The sequence below is a fragment of the Callospermophilus lateralis genome, chromosome 13, assembly GCF_048772815.1.
Source record: "Callospermophilus lateralis isolate mCalLat2 chromosome 13, mCalLat2.hap1, whole genome shotgun sequence".
In the NCBI taxonomy this organism is placed as follows: Eukaryota; Metazoa; Chordata; class Mammalia; order Rodentia; family Sciuridae; genus Callospermophilus; species Callospermophilus lateralis.
In genome coordinates this window covers 99,225,209-99,243,970 of record NC_135317.1, presented here as the reverse complement: position 1 = coordinate 99,243,970, position 18,762 = coordinate 99,225,209, and the positions used below count along the sequence as shown (strand labels likewise).

The 18,762-nt window shown below is 35.3% G+C and overlaps 1 protein-coding gene across 4 annotated transcripts in view; it reads left to right on the top strand.

Annotated features, from left to right (window-relative positions):
- The window catches only part of Rasal2 (RAS protein activator like 2), a 348,110-nt gene that overhangs the window by 306,361 nt on the left and 22,987 nt on the right, over window positions 1-18,762 (top strand). For 2 of the 4 annotated variants that reach the window (XM_076832457.2, XM_076832459.2), the window contains exons 9-14: window positions 1,283-1,427; window positions 8,160-8,304; window positions 10,203-10,439; window positions 12,926-13,127; window positions 15,024-15,202; window positions 15,929-16,790. In XM_076832457.2, the coding sequence (XP_076688572.1) occupies window positions 1,283-1,427; window positions 8,160-8,304; window positions 10,203-10,439; window positions 12,926-13,127; window positions 15,024-15,202; window positions 15,929-16,790 (1,770 nt within the window). Of the gene's footprint in view, window positions 1-1,282; window positions 1,428-8,159; window positions 8,305-10,202; window positions 10,440-12,925; window positions 13,128-15,002; window positions 15,203-15,928; window positions 16,791-18,762 lie in introns of all 4 variants that reach the window. The other 2 variants (XM_076832455.2, XM_076832458.2) reach the window with 1 other exon arrangement.

Here is an 18,762-nt window from a genome sequence, read left to right as displayed (position 1 = left end):
AAGTTTTAAAGGTGATTCCTAAGTCCACCATTCTTGATATATTGTTGACTTGCTCCAGAATAAATTGCATTAATGTTTAAAATGTCTAATTTTATAAATCAGCATATTCCCTCTTCTGATTGGGAGCCCTTGAAATATCCCCAAAATATTAACATTTAAAATATTTGATGTTATCACATTTCCAACTGAACAATAATAAACACTGAATTTTGCATTAGGTTCTTTTAAGACAGTTGAGGAAGGAAGAGGCTGTTATTTCAGGGCTTTATTTCTTCTCATTCCCTTCTGAATGGATGGATGGATGAATGAATGGATAGGTGGGTAGATGGGTGGGTGAATGGGTGATTGGGCAGACAGATGGATAGTTAGCCTAGAAAGTGAGTTCAAGTGATGAATTCAAGAAATTCCATGTTGATACTGTGAGCCAATTTGACGTTATATGTTGAACATTTGTTATATGTCACAAACTGTTAGGTGCTAGAGATATGGTGGTGAACAAAAATAGACCCTATCCTTGGCCTCATGGGGCTTGCAGTTTTCTGAGGAAAACATGAATCATATGAAAACATATGATTACAGAAATAAATGTCAGATTGCAATGAGAAGTACAGAGGATAAAAAGATACGTAGCACTTACTATAGGAGCAAGGAGACCTGATTAGTGGAAGCGTAGGAGCAGTGTTGGTCAGGGAAGTCTTCACTGAGGAACCGATGTGTAAACTAAGAGCCCAAGGATCCCAGGAATTAGCTCTATGACAAAGGGGGTGAGAGTGGAGCAGAACTGAGAACAGCATTTGTAAGGCTTTGTGGTGAAAAGAGAACATTATATTTAGAAAGATTTGGTGTTATGAAAGGACCTTAGAAAGAAAGAGAGAGAGAGAGGGAGAGGGAGGAAGAGAAGAGAAGAGAAGACAAGAGAAGACAAGAGAAGAGAAGAGAAGAGAAAGAAGAAAGAAAAGGCTCCTGATGCTAATGCTGGAACAGAATGTAAAGATTCCTGGTAGATGAGGCTAGAAAATAGATACCAGGAAATATAGACACTGACAGACTGCATTTAGAATATGATCTTTTTCAAAAGTACAGTGGAAAATCTCTGAAGAAATTCTAAACTTAGGGGTAGTGATACGTAAGCTTTTTCTCCTGAGTGCCTTTTTTCTTTTCAGTGAATCTGGTAGCTTAAGTTTTAGAGCTGCATTCCAGGATGTCAGATATTTTGCTAGTCTTTTCTAATGTATATTATTTATTCAGTTACTTTCTGCCTGATTGAACATTATTCTTCCAGGATTTTCTGACCGACTTGGTGATGTCTGAGGTGGATCGTTGTGGAGAGCACGATGTTTTGATCTTCAGAGAGAACACCATTGCCACCAAATCCATTGAGGAATACCTCAAATTAGTGGGACAACAGTATCTTCATGATGCACTGGGTATGGAAAAGGAAAATATCTGTTTTCTTTCCCTTTCAGTTTTAACTTATTTCACCCTCATGAGATAAATTATTTAGTTTAGCTAACTAGAGTTTTAAGGTTTTAGTTTCAGCTGTGAGAAGTCTCTTCGGGAAAATAGTTCATTACAGTATGGGTGGAAATAGTCCTTCTGTATATGCAGCTAAGTTTCTGATTTTTACATATAATAATATTAGTGGGTGTTACTACTACATGAGAGGTGGTCTATTTCCCCCAAGTGGTGAGTTTTAAATCATAGTGCAAATATATTACCTAATTCTTAAAAGAGTTAGCCTAACATTTGTTATCATGCATAACAAACCTCTAATCAAAACTGAAGAAACTCTTGCCAGCCTATAGTTCCAAATTTCTGAATTCAAGGTCTAGAATTTTCTGTTGTTGTTGTTGCTTGTTGGCTTATTTTTTGTGCTACTGGGGCTTGAACCCAGTGGTGCCCTACACTGAGCTACCTCCCAACCCTCTGTTTTGTTTTGTTTTCTTTTTTGAGACAAGATCTCACTAAATTGTCCACTTTGGCCTCGAACTTGTGATCCTCCTATCTCAGCTTGAGTCACTGGGATTATATCTATACACCCAGGTAGATTTTTTTTTTTTAACATAACAGATTTTTGTCCAATCATTAGCTCCTACTGACTTGGCTGCTCACTTATTTCAGACTTGGTCATGAACTCAGTCATTAACTATTAGAAGTAGGGCACCGTCTGGGCTCTGTGGTGTGTACCATTGCTGGCCTATAGAACCATGAAGTGAGCCATATGTGAGTGATGTTATGTATTCATTTTTGGAGTAATTTTAAATTTTCTAGTAGTCTTAATATAAAAAGAATAAAGAGAAGCAGGTTAAATAAACAGCATATTTTATATAACCCAGTGTATTCAAATATAACTTAACTAATTAATGTAGAAATTATTGATGAGGGATCTTATATTCTTCATATTCTGAAATTCAGTGAATAGTTTACAGTTACTGAAAATTTTAATTTGCACTAGCCGCATTTCTGGTGCTGCATTTCTATTACACTTAGTAACAGATTCTTGTTCTTAAGGATCTTACAATATAGGAAATAAAGAGTTTTCCCAGTAACCAAAGAGAGAAATCCTGTTTTCTCAAAGAATTTTTTAAAATTAATTTCAACTTCACAGAATTGTAAACTTTCCCTTATGGTGTGTGCATACCTAGAATGGTAGGAAGGTTGTAAAACATACTTTGGGCAAGAGCAATGACAGGGATTAGCATGGGAGGTTGAGGGGACTGCATGAACAAAAAGAGAGATAAGAGAGTTGGATGTAGTGACACAAGCCAATAATCTCAGCTTCTGGGAAGCTGAGGCACTGAGGCAGAAGCATTGCAAGTTTGAGTCCAGCCTCAGCAATTTAGCAAAACCCTGTCTCAAAATAAAAAATAAAAAAGGAGTGTGGATATAGCTCAGTGGTAAAGCACTGCTGGGTTCAATCCCCAGTACCAAAAAAAAAAGAGGGGAAAGAATCAGGCATTATGGAATAAACCATTAAGTGGCAAAAGGACATGAAAGAGATAAATGAACAACAACAAACAATTAGAAAATAATTAGAGCTAGTATTTTCAGATCTTAAAGATTTTTATTTTGTAGGAATCATTAGAAAGCAACTGAAAGTTTTGAGTATGTTATTTTCAATGAAATTAATGTAAGATTAATTAATGTAAGATTAATTTCAATGAAATTAATGTAAGATGGAGTGACAAAGAAAGCAACTGAATGCAGAAATCAGTTAAGAAGCCTGGGGCTGGGGTTGTGGCTCAGCGGTAGAGCACTTGCCTAGCATGTGCAAAGCCCTGGGTTCAAACCTCAAGACCACATAAAAATAAATAAACAAAACAAACGTATTGTGTACAACTAAAATAAAAATATTTTAAAAACTATAAGAAGCCGTTGTAATAAGCAAGGCAAGAAATAATGAGATTGTAATGAGGCAATCTCTGCAAATAATAGAGGAAAAGATGGATATGAGAAATATTAAAGTTGAACTGATAGGACTTGGAAGCTTTTTCAGTTCATGGAAAAATAGGAAGTAGGAAGGATCAAGTGTTATCTAGAATTCTGGACCTTTGAGAATGTGGGGGGTATGATGAGATTCTTAACAGAAATTATAGAAATAGTTGGTTTGGAAGAGAGGAACTGTTATTTGAAGTTCTGGTAGGAAATCTCAGGGATTTTAGGTAAGAAAGCAAGCCAGGACATCTGTCTAGCTAGCTGTTGGAAATTTGGACCTAACTTACCCATGTGAAGGGGAAAAATGAATCTATGAGGTTACCAGAGCAGGAAAACACATGAGCCAAAGACAGATCTCACAGTGCACAGATCTCTGGGTTTATGGTGTAGAAGAAAGAAGAAGAATCCAAAAGATCAGAGAGAGAATGCCAAAGAAAGAAAGAAAGAAATGAAGAAAGAAAACCAGGAAACACTAAGTCCTAGATAACAGTAGAGAGCATTCCTACTTATCTTCAACTCTAGTTGCATACTGCAGTTTAAGGTCTAATAGTAATTGATGAGAGGAATAGATGGATTTTCACTGACATTAGGAAAGGTACTGAAAGATTATTAGTCTCATTTATATAAAGAGCTTATTTCAATCATAAATTATATGTCATGGTTCACTTTAATTTCTGTTGTGTTATACAAATCAACAATGAGACACCTCAAACAATATTCTCCATTCGATGGACATAGGGGTGAAATTTGTTGACTACCTCCTTTGAAATCAGATATTCATATTCTAAAAATCAATGTGGAACAGGATTTCTGAGTGAAATAATTTCCAAATTGAATTGTGGATACAAGTCCTTTGATATGACAGTGAATAATTAAATATCTGATTAACTCAATGAGGCATGAAAATAGTTCAGTAAACACGGGAAGAAATTCAGGTAACCCCTCCAAGATCTCTGCTACCTTATCTGTTATCTAAGAAACAGGTTGCTGAAAATGGCTGCTGCTTCTAAGAACATAAACAGAAACAATTGGCAACCTTATTCAAAACAGGGGTTGGGTTGTCTTCTTCCAAAGTTTTGTTATATTTCATACACCTTGAACAACTACCACCTACTCATCAAATGAACAAAAAAATAGATGCATCTGTCTTTGAAAAATTCTTAGAGAGAATTGATATTGCCAGTCAACCTGTTTTTTAGCCTGCCTTCATTTATCTTAATAAAAGCATTACTCTTTACTGCATGGTCTCTGCCTCATTTAGGTTTAAATCTTCCATCTGTTAACCCCCTTTACCTACCGGATTGAAGTGATTCATGTTGGTGTCCTATGATACACAGGAAATACCATCTGTGAGACACATGAAATAAGTCCCTCAAAAGGTCCAATTTTCACCCTGGTGAAAATTGATAAAAGCAGATTTCTATATCCATACCTTTTAACCTAATCCTAACACATGAAATGTTAGTGCTAGGTAATAGTTAATGCTTTTCATAAAGAACACATCATAGAACATTCTGGACACAAACTTACATTTAAACAACCTAAGCACCTACTTAGGCTCTGATTATTTTCAAGGCTTCCTAGTCTAAGTAGTGGATCCAGGATTTTGATCCCAAATGTGTCTGGCTGCAAAGCCTTTACTTTTTCTATGCACTACCAACTTTTCTTTTTTTTTTTTCTAATTAGTTATACATGAATGCATTTTGACATATTTTACACAAATGAAGCACAACTTCTCATTCCTCTGGCTGTACATGGTGCAGAGTCACTCCAGTAATGTAATCATACATGTAAATAGGGTAATAAATGTCTGTCTCATTTACCATCCTTCCAATCTCTACAGCCCCATATCCCTCATACCCCTCAACACAAACCAAAGTTTCTTTCCTATCCCCTTGCCCCACCATGGATCAGCATCCACTTGTCAGAGAAAACACTTGGCTTGTGGTTTTGGGGGATTGGCTTATTTCACTTAGCATGATATTCTCTACTTTCATCCATTTACCTGCAAATGCTATAATTTATTCTTCTTTAAGGCTGAGTAGTATTCCATTGTATATACGTACCATTTTCTTTATCCATTCATCTGTTGAAGGGCATCTAGGTTGATTCCATAGTTTAGCTATTGTGAATTGAACTGCTGTAGATATTGATGTGGCTACATCACTCTAGTATGCTGATTTTAAATCCTTTGGGTATAAACCAAAGAGTGGGATAGATAGCTGGGCCAAGTGGTGGTTCCATTCCAAGTTTTTTGAGGTATCTCCATACTGCTTTCCATAGTGGTTTACTAATTTGCAGTCCCACCAGCAATGAATGAGTGTATGTTTTTTCCCACTTCCTCACCAACATTTATTATTCCTTGTATTTTTGGTAATTACCATTCTGACTAGAGGGAGATAGAATCTTAGTTTTGATTTGCATTTCTCTAATTGCTAGAGATGATAAACATTTTTTAAGTTTTTTTTAGTTGTTGATTGACCTTTATTTTATTTATTTTTATGTGGTGCTGAGAATTGAACCCAGTACCTCACACATGCTAGGCAACCGCTCTACTACTGAGCCACAACCCCAACCCAATGAACATTTTTTGATCGATTGTATTTCTTCTTCTATAAAGTGTCTTTTCAGTTCCTTATCCCATTTATTGATTGGGTTATTTGGTTTTTTGGTATTGAATTTATTGAATTCTTTATATATTCTGGAGATTAATGCCCTATCTGATGTGTGTGTGTGGTAAAGATTTTTTCCATTTTGTAGGTTCTCTCGTCATATTATTGATTGCTTCATTTGATGAGAAGAAGCTTTTTAGTTTGAATCCATCCCATTTATGGGATCTTGATTTTACTTCTTGTACTTTAGGAGTCTTGTTAAGGAAGTCAAGTCCTAAGCCAACATGATCAAGATTTGGGCCTACTTTTTCTTGTATTAGACATAGGGTCTCCATTCTCATGTCTTTGATCCACTTTTGAGTTGATTTGTGGACAGGGTAATACCCAGAATAGCCAAAGCAATTCTTAGCAAGAAGAATGAAGCAAGAGGCATCTCAATACCAGACCCTAAACTATACTACAGAGCAATACTAACAAAAACAGCCTGGTGTTGGTACCAAAATAGACATGTAGATCAGTGATACAAAATAGAAGACACAGAAACAAATCCACATAAATACAATTATCTCATACTAGAAAAAGACACCAAAAACATACATTGAAGAAAAAATAGCCTCCTCAACAAATGGAGCAAGGAAAATTGGAAATCCATATGTAACAAAATGAAATTAAATCTCTGTCTCTCACCTTTTTCTGAGTATCAGTTTGCTTCTTATTCTCTAAGCATGTTTCTTCCAAATTTTCATTTCCCATCCTGTCATAGCTATTTTTAAAAGCTTTCATTTACCTTAGTACTAACAATTTTGATATAAAAATGTTTCCTATTGCTACTGCTACTTGATTTGGTAGGAATTATTACTCACCTTTAAGAAGTATTATAACTAACCTGAACCTCAAATAATAGAAGGATCCTTGAAAGCTCCATTCTTCTTTAATAAAGACCTGTTAAAGAAAACCAGAATACATCCTTCCATCTCTGATAAATGTTTTTTGAAGTTAGGCCCCGTGGTGTATGCCTGTAATCCCAGCAGCTGGGGAGGCTAAGGCAGGAGGATCGTGAGGTCAGAGCCAGCTTCAGCAACTCAGCAAGACCCTGTCCCTAAATAAAATATCAAAAAGGACTGAGGATGTGGCTCAGTGGTCGAGTGTCCCCAGTACACCCCCCCCCAAAAAAAAATGTTTATTGAGCTCCAGAAGGCCTTCTGGAGTTTCATACAGGGTTAACATTTGACCTCTCCGGTGCTATCTCAAAGTTAAAATTAGAATGCTTCAAGAGCTATTCAAGGTGATAGGGATTTGAACATGATTCGAAGCTTGTTCTTAACCTCCAAGCGTATTCATTCTAGAAATGAGACAGAAATGAATAAATAAGCTCAAAACAGTATAAAATTTGGAACACTAGAAGCATACAGATATGGTATGTTGTAGAGGATGAACAGGTAAGGTAATGATTTGTTCTTTTGGAGAATACTAGGTGTAGCTTTATATGGGATAGGTTGTATAAAGGCTTCTCAGCTAAATTTCTGTGGAAAAACATTAGGGTATATAAAAAGGAACCTGCTGTAATTTGTGCCAGATTAAATGACTGTCCCCATTATAAGCAATAAGTCTAGAGAGCCTCACTTACCTCTGTGGGGTTGGAGTTAGGGTTAGGGTTAGACTTGGTACCCACATGGCCCCTAGGACCTTACTTAGGTGGGCTATTGAATCTGGCTCGGGTTGTTTTTCTACGATAATTAGTTTCTCTGGTAAAGGTAGCCTTATAATAAATTACAGGTTTGTGCTAATTTATTTGTGGGTTCTAGTAAAAGATAACTACCTTGTTTAAAGTCATATTGTTACTATTTTTATAAATACTATATTGATGATGTTAGTAGTTGCTATTATTCTACTTCCAGGTTAAAGAAAATAAACATGGTATGTGGGATATGAGAACTATTAGGTTCCAAAATGGTGAACTTTTGTGAGCAGTCTTTTGTGCTTCCCACATGAAGTCTGAGGGAAAAAAAATTCCCATTATTGATTTTAGGACAGAAATCCTAAATCCTTTTATCCTATTCAGGAAGATACTAAATATAGTTATATTTTCTGTCATCTTTTCTCCTCAAATAGGGGAGTTCATCAAAGCGTTGTATGAATCGGATGAGAACTGTGAAGTGGACCCCAGCAAATGTTCATCTAGTGAACTGATAGACCATCAAAGCAACCTAAAAATGTGCTGTGAACTGGCTTTCTGCAAGATCATCAACTCGTACTGGTGAGCTGGTGTCCATGGTAGACCCTTGCTCGTGGAACTTAAATTTTTTCATATAAAAGTCATCACAAAGGGAGGACTTAAGGGAAAAATTGAAAGTTACCTTAATATATTCCTAAAATATAAATCTCCATTTTAAGCAGATATTCTCCTTTTTTTTTTTTAGCTTTGCCACAATTTTACTGAAAAATCTGTGTGCCCTTAGCACACAAACATGATTAATGTTAAATTTGCATGATATCTTTGCCTCCTGAGAATGCATGAATATTGAAAAGAAAGAGATTTGAGGAGAGGAACATTGGGGAACACAAGAGAAAAACAGATCCTAGTTCACTCCATGGACACTAATGATAACTATTGAGAAGCAAATGCTGAGAAACATTTTTTTTTCTTTTTTGGTACTGGGATTTGAAGTTGAACCTGGGGGCACTTCACCACTGAGCTCTGTCTCTAGTCCTTTTTATATTTTTTATTTTGAGACAGGGCCTTGCTAAGTTGCTGAGGCCAGCCTTGAATTTGCAATCCCCCTGTCTCTACATCCATGTCACTGGGATTATAGGCTGCATGCACCACCACAGCCTACGAGAAATATTACTTCTTGAAGTGGGGTGTACAAAGGGTTCAACCATTAAAATAAACATCATTTTGCTAGTTGCTCTTGAGGCATAGAAAACAGGACAGAAGAAGGCCTTCTGGAATTTCTTGAAGGGTTAACATTTGACCTCTCCTGTGCTATCTCAAGGTTAAAATTAGAAGAAGAAAACATAAATAACTAGAAGGATGCTGACCACCTAGTACACTGTGCTTCACTGGGAGTTTAAATACCCATCCAGGATGGTATGGTTCAGCAGACCTCACAGTTTTTAAAAGCTTTCATTTACCTTAGTACTAACAATTTTGATATAAAAATTGTTTCCTATTGATTTAGTAAGAATTATTGCACACCTTTAAGAATTGTTATAACTAGCCTGAACCTCAAGTAATAAAAGGATCCTTGAAAGCTCCACTCTTCTTTAATAACGAACTGTTAAAGAAAACCAAAATACAATGAACAGTTTACCTTTTTGTTGTTTTTGTTGAAAGAAACTCAGATCTCAATTATAAAGTTTAGAAGTGGAGATTTACGTTTGCCTAAATCTGTAAAATATAAATAGCATGCGTTATTAAAGACATCCACTTTCCACAAAATGGATAAAGACTAAATTTAAATGCAGAAAATATTCAAATTTTATAGTAATAAAAAATTCAATTATAGAAAAAACAAGTATTCAGAATGGCCAATTTTGAGATTGAGGAATGTGGGCACTGATATTTGTCTTGCTGGTGTGGGGATAATTTGATATATGTATATACATAAAAATGTTTATTTCCTTTCTTCTAACAGTTCATAAGCAAAGTACTTTTAAACTATCTATATAATCTTTCCCACAATTTTAATTCTACATCCTCTAAAACCCCAAAGTATTTTTCTAGCTTTCTAAAGTATTTACTAATGTTGAATAGCTGTGTTCATGAATTTTAGTCATTGCTGTACCCCCAGAAATTGGTGAGATTGTGGAAGATTTTTGATGAACAATCTTTAGAGAGATTACAGTAAGCTGTACTAAACTAGATGGTTTCATCAGGAGTCTCATGACATTTACCCTTTTTGCAAAACTAAATATACATCAATTCAGAGTTTTGTAGTTTCCAGTTTCCAGTCTCCATCTGGTTTTCTGTGACTTCCTCACCACCTCTCTGCCATGAATTGGGCAGATCCTCATCTTTGCGTGTCTCCTAGGTCATCCTTATAGCCTGACTGTAATACAGAGGTGGGCTGAGTCAGAGTGGGATCATTTGTGCTTTCATGGGTTATGGTATTTTTGTATTTAGAGGTTTTTGATTTTTTTTTCCTTACCCAGTGTTTTCCCTCGTGAATTGAAAGAAGTGTTTGCATCATGGAAACAGCAGTGCCTGAACCGCGGCAAGCAAGACATCAGTGAGCGGCTCATTAGTGCCTCATTGTTTCTCCGTTTTCTTTGCCCAGCCATTATGTCTCCCAGTCTCTTCAACCTTATGCAAGAGTATCCTGATGACCGTACATCTCGGACTCTAACTCTTATTGCCAAGGTCATTCAGAACCTGGCCAACTTTGCCAAGTAGGTGATGCTACCTACCATAACCACTCTAAAAACACATGGTTTTAAAAAAAATAACATGAGTCCTAAAATTTGGATCAGACTGATGAGCCTCATTACTCCCTATTACCCGATTTTTTTTGTTATCAATAAAAATTGAAAAATAGCAAAAAATTGGAAGTAAATATTAAATAACCATGGTATACACATTCAGTGAAATATTCATAGCCACTTAAAACATTGTTTTCAAAGAACAAAAATATGGAAAATGTTGAAGATAAAATTAAGTGAAAAGTACTAAAAAAAAGGATGATATAACGTGATACATATGTTATAATTCTAGCAATATGAAAACACAAGAATCTAAGAAAGAACAGTAAGATAAATTTTATGGTTAGATTTCCCAAAACAACTAGCCTGTTTCCTAAAAGATAATGTTAAGAAAATGCATAACTAACTAGAACAAATTTTAAAAAATTAAAAAGAAAATGCAAAAGATGAAAAGGTATTATGTAGATCAAAGGAGGATAAACACAGTACTTGAAACTTGGATTTTTTTTTATATTTTTTTCCCTTTGTTGTTGATAGATCTTTATTTTATTTATTTTTACATGGTATTGAGAATCGAACCCAGTACCTCACACATGCAAGGCAGGGGTGCTACTGCTGAGCCACAGTCCCAAACCAAAACTTGGATTTTAAATTGAAAAAAAAATCTGTAAACGTTATTTGGGGGACAATTGGTAGAATTTAAATATGGTCTGTAGATGATTCATAAATCATGTTTTTAAAGTTTTAGTATGAGGATGGCATTGGCTTATGTAGAGATACTCCTTTTTTCTGAATAAAATGATGCTAAGTATTCAGAGGTGATAATGTCTGTAACTTAGTTTAAAATAGTTCCAAAAATAGCATAATATATAGAGAGAGAAGAGTGAAAGCAAATTTGACAAAATTTTAACATTTGGTTAATGTAGATGAAAGATATATAGTGTTCATTGTGTATTTTAACCTTTAAAAAAAATTTTTAAAAGTTAGGAGACTATAATTGTACTTAAATGTAAATAGCAGATATGTTTTAGTAGGTAAATGGATGTACCCATAATTTATCTTTCTGAAGAAAGAAAAATGAAACATTTTTCATTGTTTTTAACTTTTTCTTCAGTAAGTTTGTATTGTTTTATAATTTATTGAAAATAAGTTTTAAAAATAACTGGGAAAGAATTCACACTTACAAAATTGATCATAGATGTATTTAATATTAAGGCTTAAAAACAAGTTTCTATTAGTAGTATGTTGAAGAAAATAATTAAAACTTTAATGAAACAGGATTTTTTAGTATAAATTGTGATTTTTTTTATAAGTCCACTATTTTAATTTTGTGTACCCTGTATATAAGCCAAAGCAGAAATATTTGAGCTAATTCTGATAAAAAAATATTTCTAGTTTATTTTTGAACAAGTTTTTTTATAGACTTAAATAGTCTCTGAAGATAGCTAGGACCTATTTAGTAGAAATAATGAACACAACCAAAGGCTTAAAGAAGAAAAAGAATAAGTAGTTTCCCCTTATCCAAGATTTTACTTTCCAAGGTTTTAGTTTTACCCATGGTCACCCATGATTCAAAAATATTAAATTAACGATTTCAGAAATAATAAGTTTAAAATTAAATGCCATTTGGAGTAGCATAAGGAGATGTCATGCTGTCCAGCTCTGTCTCACACAGGGCATGAATCATACCTTTGTTCCATGTATTCATGTTGTATTTGCTACCAACTTGTTGTTAGTAACCAACTTGGCTGTCAGATTGTCAAAGTATCATAGTGCTTGTGTTCAAGTAACCTTATTTTACTTAACAGAACAAGAGTTTTGATGTTAGAAATTCAGAGATGCTAAAGAGAAGCTATAGAGGCTGTGTTTAAGTGAAAAGGTGAAAGTTTATCATAGTTATATATGTATGGGGGAAAGCATAGTATATATAGGGTTCTGCACTACTCACAGTTTCAGGCATTCATTGAAGGTCTTGTACTAAATACCATGGATAAGGGGGAAGAAGTGAAATACTGTATAATGTATTTAGGAAACTTTGAGGAAACAATATTAAAATTTACACTGGTGAACATTTAGTCAATAAATAAGGGCTATATCATAGAGAGCTTTTAAATACCAAAGCAGGGGGAAATGAGTCTAGGCTTAACCCTATAGTGAGAATAGAAAGCTATTCAGTTTTTTTGTATATATTAAATATTAAGAAACTAGATTTTTTAGGGCTGCAGGGGATGTAACTCAGTGATAGTTCACTTTCCGAGCATGTTGGAGGACCTGTGTTCTATCATCCCCAGTACCACTCAAAAAAAAAAAGAAAAATATATTTTAGTACTCTCATTTACAGAAAAACAAAATGAGTTGTTATCTCTACAATTTTTTTAATTTTTATAACTCTGTGTAAAGTCAACTTAAAATGATCATCTCTCTTTTCTTTCTCATTTTCTCACTCTCTGCGTCAGGTTTGGTAACAAAGAGGAATACATGGCATTCATGAATGATTTTTTAGAACATGAATGGGGTGGAATGAAGCGCTTTCTCTTGGAGATCTCTAATCCAGACACCATCTCAAACACCCCAGGCTTTGATGGTTACATTGATCTGGGCCGAGAGCTTTCAGTTTTGCATTCCTTACTGTGGGAAGTAGTTTCCCAACTTGATAAGGTAAAGTAGGCTGGATGAGTGATGGGAACTGGGAGATATAGTGCATCTGTTCGGTGCATCTGAATTCTGGAATGAGAGCACTACCCTTTCTGCTAATTGAAAGCAACCTTTTGCCCTAGATATCAGAAAGCAAATGGTTATCATTGCTGAGTAAATATTGTGATCTGCAGCGGTGAAATTCTAGAAAATAATGAAATCATTAACATTTTTAAAATAATTAACTGAGTTAATGAAATATATTTCTATAAATTCATATATAATACATATCTGAAACTGCCTAGAAATTAATAGCAAATATTGGTACATACATCCTTATCATGTATAAGATGATATGAAATTTCATTCTAGTAATTTCTAACAAAAGGACAGACATAGAAAATGCTGTTTATCATGTTTATAGCTTTACCTATGAAAATTTTTTTATTCTACAAGTTTAAGTTTATAGTTATTAGTGCTGAGTCTTATGGGGTATGAAAATCCTATTTTTTCTACAGATATGAATTAAGAATATATAAATCTATTATTTACTTATTTTCTGACAGAAAGAATGTTATTATGTGTTAATTATTCTATTAATAAGTAAATGTAAAGCATGCCAGTCATTTTCTTTCTTCTGGAATTTGACAAAAAAAGAACAGGCTTATAGTAGAAAACAGTTTAGTAATATGTTAGAGTAATTGTAAAAAACAAAGTTATTTTTCTGTAATGAATTGTTTTCCTCCATTTTCCTATTAATTATAGAAATGTTATATTAATAAAAGTTAGAGAGGAATAAAACCTACTAACAAAGATCATTTTCCTGAGGAAATATAAATGGGAGTGTGTCCACTGGTGCTTAAAACATTTAGAAGACAATAAACCATTCCATATTCTCAAGAACCTATTCTTCATTTTTAGAAATGCAAGCTATATTTTAAGTTACAGCTCTGTTGAGGGTAAATTTCTTTATTATGAATCATGGTTCAACATTATTCAGCAAGTAAAGAGATTCTTCAGAGGCATTCATTAAATTCATTCAGAAAAGTCTATTGAATGTTGAGAAGATAAAGAACACCCAAAGGCAGCCATGTGAAACTAACAGTTGAGATGGCCCCATAAGACCCCATGAGAAAAATTCCCTAAAGAAAAAAAAAAAGATTGAGATATATAATCTTGTGAATAGTCCTGACTTATTCAAGATCAAAGTCTTTTTAATAGGCTTTGATACATAAACATACTTTTTAGTCTTTGTTTAAAAAGTAAATATCTCATAGACAGAATTTGCCCTATTCATTGTTTAAATAAAAAGGAAATTACATTATTAATGGAAACAGCTGGAAATGGGTCAGGGTTCCTAAGATTGACTAGGATAGCGGATGGCAGTATCAACTAACTGCATGTCCTGCAGTGCTCTGGATCCCTGTATGCAGCATCTTGTATGTCAGCATGAGTTTCTTTTCTCACATGATCCTTTTTCTTTGGAAGTTTCATCACACTAGCCAGTCCTCTGGTCTCAAAGTTCCTTTTGGTTAGAAGGTGTTTGGTTCCTCCCCTCCCCTTCCCCACCTTGGTCTGTTAGCTACCCAAAGATTCAGTTTGCTTTGCATGCCTACTTTAGTCGGAATGGCAATAGTTTGATTATTTTGAGCATGACTTTTTATTTGCATAATCCTAATTTCTATTTCCTTTCTTTCCTCAATGTCTGCTGCACCTTGTTTCGCCTCCTCCATTCATCTCGACGCCATGATTTCGCTGCTCCATAACAATGCATTATGAACCTGCCACTCCCATACGCAAATACCTACCCTTCCCTCAACCTACACCCCTCCAATCAATGGGCATCGTTGTCCCAAAAACAATCTGTGGTGGATGTCACAATGCTTATTATCCAATCAGGGTGAAAATTCCTTCCTACAGGCGACCGTGGCAAAACTGGGTCCTCTCCCTCGTGTTCTTGCTGATATTACCAAGTCCCTGACTAATCCTACGCCAATACAACAGCAACTGAGACGCTTCGCTGAGCATAACTCTAGTCCAAACGTCAGTGGAAGCCTCTCCTCTGGGCTGCAGAAAATATTTGAAGACCCCACTGACAGGTATGCAAGAGAGGGTTTGTACTACTCTCAGAGAAAGATAATGTTTAAATTTAGCAGAAATTTCTTTGACTCATTTGTTGAATTTGCAATAAGTTTATAAGCAATTAAAGAAAATCATTTGAGATAAATCCAATTGTTATAAAGCACAAGATAGGATAACAATTTTTAGATTGATAGTATAGAGTTATGTTCAGTAAATGCATTCAAAATCTATATCGTGCTTTATGGAAGATTAGGGATTTATGAAATTGATGTTTTTGTGTGGTATAGCACTCAAAACTCTGAAAGACCATCAGTTAAAGCCATTTTATAGCTGACTGTGTCAACTAGACAGGTACATACAACATTGTTGCTTTGACTTCTATTCCGAATTGGCAAGGTTTGTTCCTTTAGCAGGGACCCTTTGGTTGTCTACTCACAGCTGCTTCTCTTGAAGGTTTAAATGGAACTAAGTATAAATTGGAGGATTTAAATCCAAGTAGATTATTATTGGAATTCTGGTAAAAACTAAAGATTGTGATGGGGTATTATTCTCTACCTTTAAAGAAAAAGTAAAAATGCTAGATTTTATTCTAAGAATTGTAATGATGAAACCTGAATTTCTAAAGAAAGTTTAGGTATCCATATTGAGCTTCTAAAACTTCAAAAAAGTTTCCAAAATTAAAGAATCTTAACTATGTTGAATTTGCTCTCAAGAGTAACCTAGGATCCTTTCCTTATCCACAGTGACTTGCATAAACTAAAATCTCCAAGCCAGGAAAATACAGACAGCTATTTCAGAGGCAAAACATTACTGCTTGTTCAGCAGGCCTCCTCCCAGAGTATGACTTATTCTGAAAAGGATGAAAAGGAAAGCAGCCTTCCTAATGGTCGGAGCATCTCCCTCATGGACCTCCAGGACACTCATGCTGCTCAGGTGGAGCATGCATCTATCATGCTTGATGTGCCTATGCGCCTGACAGGAAGTCAGCTTTCCATAACCCAGGTGGCCAGCATCAAACAACTGCGGGAAACTCAGAGCACTCCCCAGAGTGCCCCCCAAGTAAGAAGGCCCCTGCACCCAGCCTTGAACCAACCAGGAAGTCTCCAGCCCTTGTCATTCCAGAACCCTGTCTATCACCTCAATAACCCAATTCCAGCAATGCCAAAGGCCTCTGTAGATTCCAGTTTGGAGAACTTAAGCACTGCCAGTTCTAGAAGCCAAAGTAACAGTGAAGACTTCAAACTCAGTGGACCCAGCAATAGCAGCATGGAAGATTTTACCAAACGTAGCACTCAGAGTGAAGATTTCTCCCGGCGGCACACTATGCCAGACAGACACATACCTCTTGCTCTGCCACGTCAAAACAGTACTGGGCAGGCCCAAATCCGAAAAATGGACCAGACTGGGTTAGGTGCCCGAGCCAAAGCACCCCCATCCCTGCCACACAGTGCATCCTTACGTAGTACCGGGAGCATGTCAGTGGCATCTGCAGCCCTGGTGGCTGAACCTGTGCAGAATGGGAGCCGGTCCCGGCAGCAGTCTTCTTCCTCCAGAGAGAGCCCTGTTCCCAAAGTGAGAGCAATTCAGAGACAACAGACACAGCAGGTAGGGACACATACTAGAGCGGTTTGGCTTCTACTTGGTCCAAACCTTGGATTTTATATGTAAATCAATAGGGGAGAGGTTGGGGAATCATCAGCAAATTCCATTATTAAAAAGATTTCCCCTTAAGAATATTTTCTGCAACCTTTAAATGGAAGGAGGAAATGACAAGTTTGGGAGGTTTCTGGTTAGGTGAGACAGCAAAATGTGGTTTGACTCATTACCCTTAGGAGACTCTCTAGCAAACACTCAGGAGGCCTTTCCTTTTCTACAAGCAGCAGAGCAGCTACCTCATTTTGCACTTAGGACAGATCTACAATGTTAAATGAATAAGTACACATTTAAACTAGGAAATCTATAGGTGAAATCAACCATAATATATATTGTAAAAATCTGGAAATTATTCCTTCTTAATTTTTTTTCCTTAAGCTTTGAGAATTATATTTTACCTTTTGAGCTGAGAATTTTAAGTAACTACTCCTCACTTCACCCCGCAATTCCCTATAGAAATACCAAGTCCCATTTGCCTTTTCCTGGAAGTGGCTAGAAAAATAAACAACTAAACCCCTGTAGAGACAAAGTAAAAAAGGGTAAAAAGAGAAACACAAGCAGTTGACAGGTATTCTAAACATTTGCAATTCCCTTGTATTACTGTTAAGCCCAGTTAGTGTCACACCAATCTTAATATGAGTTTTCAAGTTTTTTTCTTATTTGTTTGCTAAGAATTTCATCATTTCTTCCGTACATTTTGAGGCACCAGTATATATTTTACCCTTTGAAATGAACTAATAAGCTTAAAGGTGTGTGTAACTATTTTTTATCTAAAAAATATTTTTAGATAAAAATCATTGGATTATTTGAAACCTAATTATACTCTATAAGTACTGAAGAGTATGTGATTAAAAGAATTATATGACAAAAATTTTATGCAGCAAAATAACTGGGCAAGGAGACTTAAATAAAATCCCAAAGTATCTCTCCCATATATTTGCATTTTTATGGGTAGGCACATACTAATTGGGCAGTTTCTACCTTCACTCTGGTGTGATCAGAGCCTCTTGCGCTTACATCACTAATTATTTAAAGAAGAAATAAATGGAACATCAGAAGCAGAGGAGGGGGGTGAAAAAAGCATGACCAACTTAGGCTAACGCTGAGGAGCACACTTTCTGGGCAGAACCTCCTACTCGATCATTCTTTCTTGAATAATAGTTTTTCTTCAGTCTTAAATTTTTCATTTTTATTTTGTTATATTTTCCAAATTTTCACTAATTCATTTGATTTAATAGACATTTTCCTCTAAACAAAAGGAAAAATACATATATTCCTATTTATCCTTTATATATAATGTACATACCTTTGTATATAAATGTATGTGTATTTATACACACATGTATTCACATAAACATAATTTTATGTTAGAAGACTATCAATCATTTACACTTTTTTGTGAATTAGTTTTTTTTACCTTGCTTTTGTGCTAGCTTCTAGTTGATATCAACTACTTTTAACAATGTGAGTATGTATTAGGGGAAGAACGGAAAGATAAGTAATTTTAGAAACAGAATACCATGTGAAAGCAAACATCTACTTGGAGGTTTAGAGTTTCAAGAGGACACTAAGGATGAGATAGGACATAAGATTGGCAGACAGGGAAAGGACATGGAAAGATCTGTCGTGGTTTTGGGGGGTTTTTTGTGTTGTTTTGTTTTTGTTTTTGTTTTTGTTTTTTAAGTTGACTTAGATCCAGCCCTAGAAAGAAAAGAAAGATTAAAATTCTGCCCACTCATTCATTCTTCCTGAAACATGAAGTCCTCAATTCCCAGGACCCATGACTCAGGCTGATTGTTTATGAATAATATAATTCAGTAGCCTTTCGTGTGTTTGGCTAGAACCAATTGTTCCATACAATATTTTACTATAGGAAAACATACCATTCACATAATTGTAGAATAAATGTTCCTGTGAGTAAAAT